The following is a 1511-nucleotide window of genomic DNA, read 5'->3' as shown; positions in this document are numbered from 1 at the left end:
AAGACGTTGCTGCTGAAGGCCCCCCGAAGCGCAACGCTGCGGCAGGACGATCTATGTCGCTATGCCTTATACTATAAATGTAGTTCCCTGAAGTTGCCCACGCCCCCTTCAACACTTTAAATACATTCGGACATTCTTTTAACTTTTTAAATACAGGCATTTATTTTCACTCTACTGATGTTTGTCTATGAATATGGATGTCGCCGGTTTTTTTTTCTAAAAGACTCTAGTGTTAGACAGATTTCAAACCATTCGAAAACAAAAGTAAATAAATTTTTTTACAATAACCTAAAACATTTATAGACCCACTGTACAAATTATACAACATAACATACCGAAACGAGACTGATCAGATGCGAGCAATGGGTGCTACCTTTGGCGGTTTGCGCCACGATGTTCAAGCGAACAAGCACAAAAGTCGGCCCAAAAAAGCCACCAGTGTTCTTAATGCCATCGAAGACATACAGCGCCTGTAAGTATGCAACACTTTAAATAATCGAGCCATGATCCTCATTTACGTATACGCCTGCCTGATAGCACTCCTGAGAATATGCATCAGGAATTTGATCGGCTACTCAAGGATGCACATTCCCATGCCATGAGTCTTGAGGCAAACAGTCCCTGCTCGGATGCAGCCGACACTCTCAAGCGATGTCTTCACCAAAATCGCGAACACAATTGTAAATGCTTTTCGGCCATGGAATCCTATCAGAGTTGTGTCATCAAAGCGACGCAGGATCGTGTCGATGAACTGGCCAAGCACTCGCCTCCAACAAGCGAGCTATTGCAACCAAGGATTAATGATATGCCTACACCGGAATTGCCAGCAGCGACAGGAAGGCAACGTCACCGATGCTGGTGGAAGCCTTGGACTTGGCTACGATAGTTTAGACGTGACCGCCTTTTTATTCTGGTATTTATTTCAGCTTTCGATAACTGCTGATGCTGTTATTCTTGTTGTTAGTGGTGGCACCACCACTTGATTGAATACACAGGATTGAATATACCCTCCAAAATTGAATAATTTATAAATGGTTCAGCGTTTACATTAGTAAATTAAAGCAAGGAAATATACATTATTTAGGAAACTAGAGAACATTAGAATACTTTTTTTTGAAGTGAAACTTCTTCACGGCTTTGTCTGCTGGATCGGCAAGATTTTGTGTGACGAAAGTGACGTCAGCATGACACACATTAGACATACATAACTCTACCAGTGATTTTCCTTGTCGATGTTGTTGCCTGTGCAAAGCAGTAACAACAACAAAAGCTGCGGGCACTGCTTGGTCATACACAAATCGACCTATCGATATGAAACCTGAAAATTGAAAGAAATATGGGAGTTATGGAAAAATCACTAATTGCAGGAGAGAAGGGGGATGGAGGGAAATTGCAAAATACACATTTTCTACCTATTTACATAATTTGGTGCTCCTATGTCTTATATATATGGGATATGGGATGATATATGGGCGATTGTACGAATGGAAAATCAGGAAATCCCCCATAGA

The 1511-nt window shown here is 41.4% G+C and overlaps 1 protein-coding gene across 1 annotated transcript; it reads left to right on the top strand.

Annotated features, from left to right (window-relative positions):
• Window positions 1–213: 213 nt before the first annotated feature.
• Window positions 214–1079, top strand: LOC115629886. The gene is made up of 2 exons (XM_030526485.1): window positions 214–472; window positions 538–1079. The coding sequence occupies exons 1-2, from the start codon at window positions 354–356 to the stop codon at window positions 884–886; spliced, it is 468 nt and encodes a 155-aa protein (XP_030382345.1). The 5' UTR covers window positions 214–353; the 3' UTR covers window positions 887–1079.
• The last annotated feature ends 432 nt before the right edge of the window (window positions 1080–1511 follow it).

This window comes from Scaptodrosophila lebanonensis, unplaced genomic scaffold (genome assembly GCF_003285725.1).
Source record: "Scaptodrosophila lebanonensis strain 11010-0011.00,11010-0021.00 unplaced genomic scaffold, SlebRS2 tig00000168-arrow-arrow-pilon, whole genome shotgun sequence".
Taxonomy (NCBI): Eukaryota; Metazoa; Arthropoda; class Insecta; order Diptera; family Drosophilidae; genus Scaptodrosophila; species Scaptodrosophila lebanonensis.
Note: the sequence above shows the minus strand (reverse complement) of the source record. Positions and strands in the feature narration are given on the sequence as shown.

What these genes read in the sequence shown, in the direction of transcription:
- LOC115629886 (XM_030526485.1), top strand. Translation starts at nt 354, where the DNA reads ATGCGAGCAATGGGTGCTACCTTTGGCGGTTTGCGCCACGATGTTCAA. An exon ending in ATCGAAGACATACAGCGCCT is followed by an intron (nt 473 to 537) that starts GTAAGTATGCAA and finishes CCTGCCTGATAG; the next exon opens with CACTCCTGAGAATATGCATC.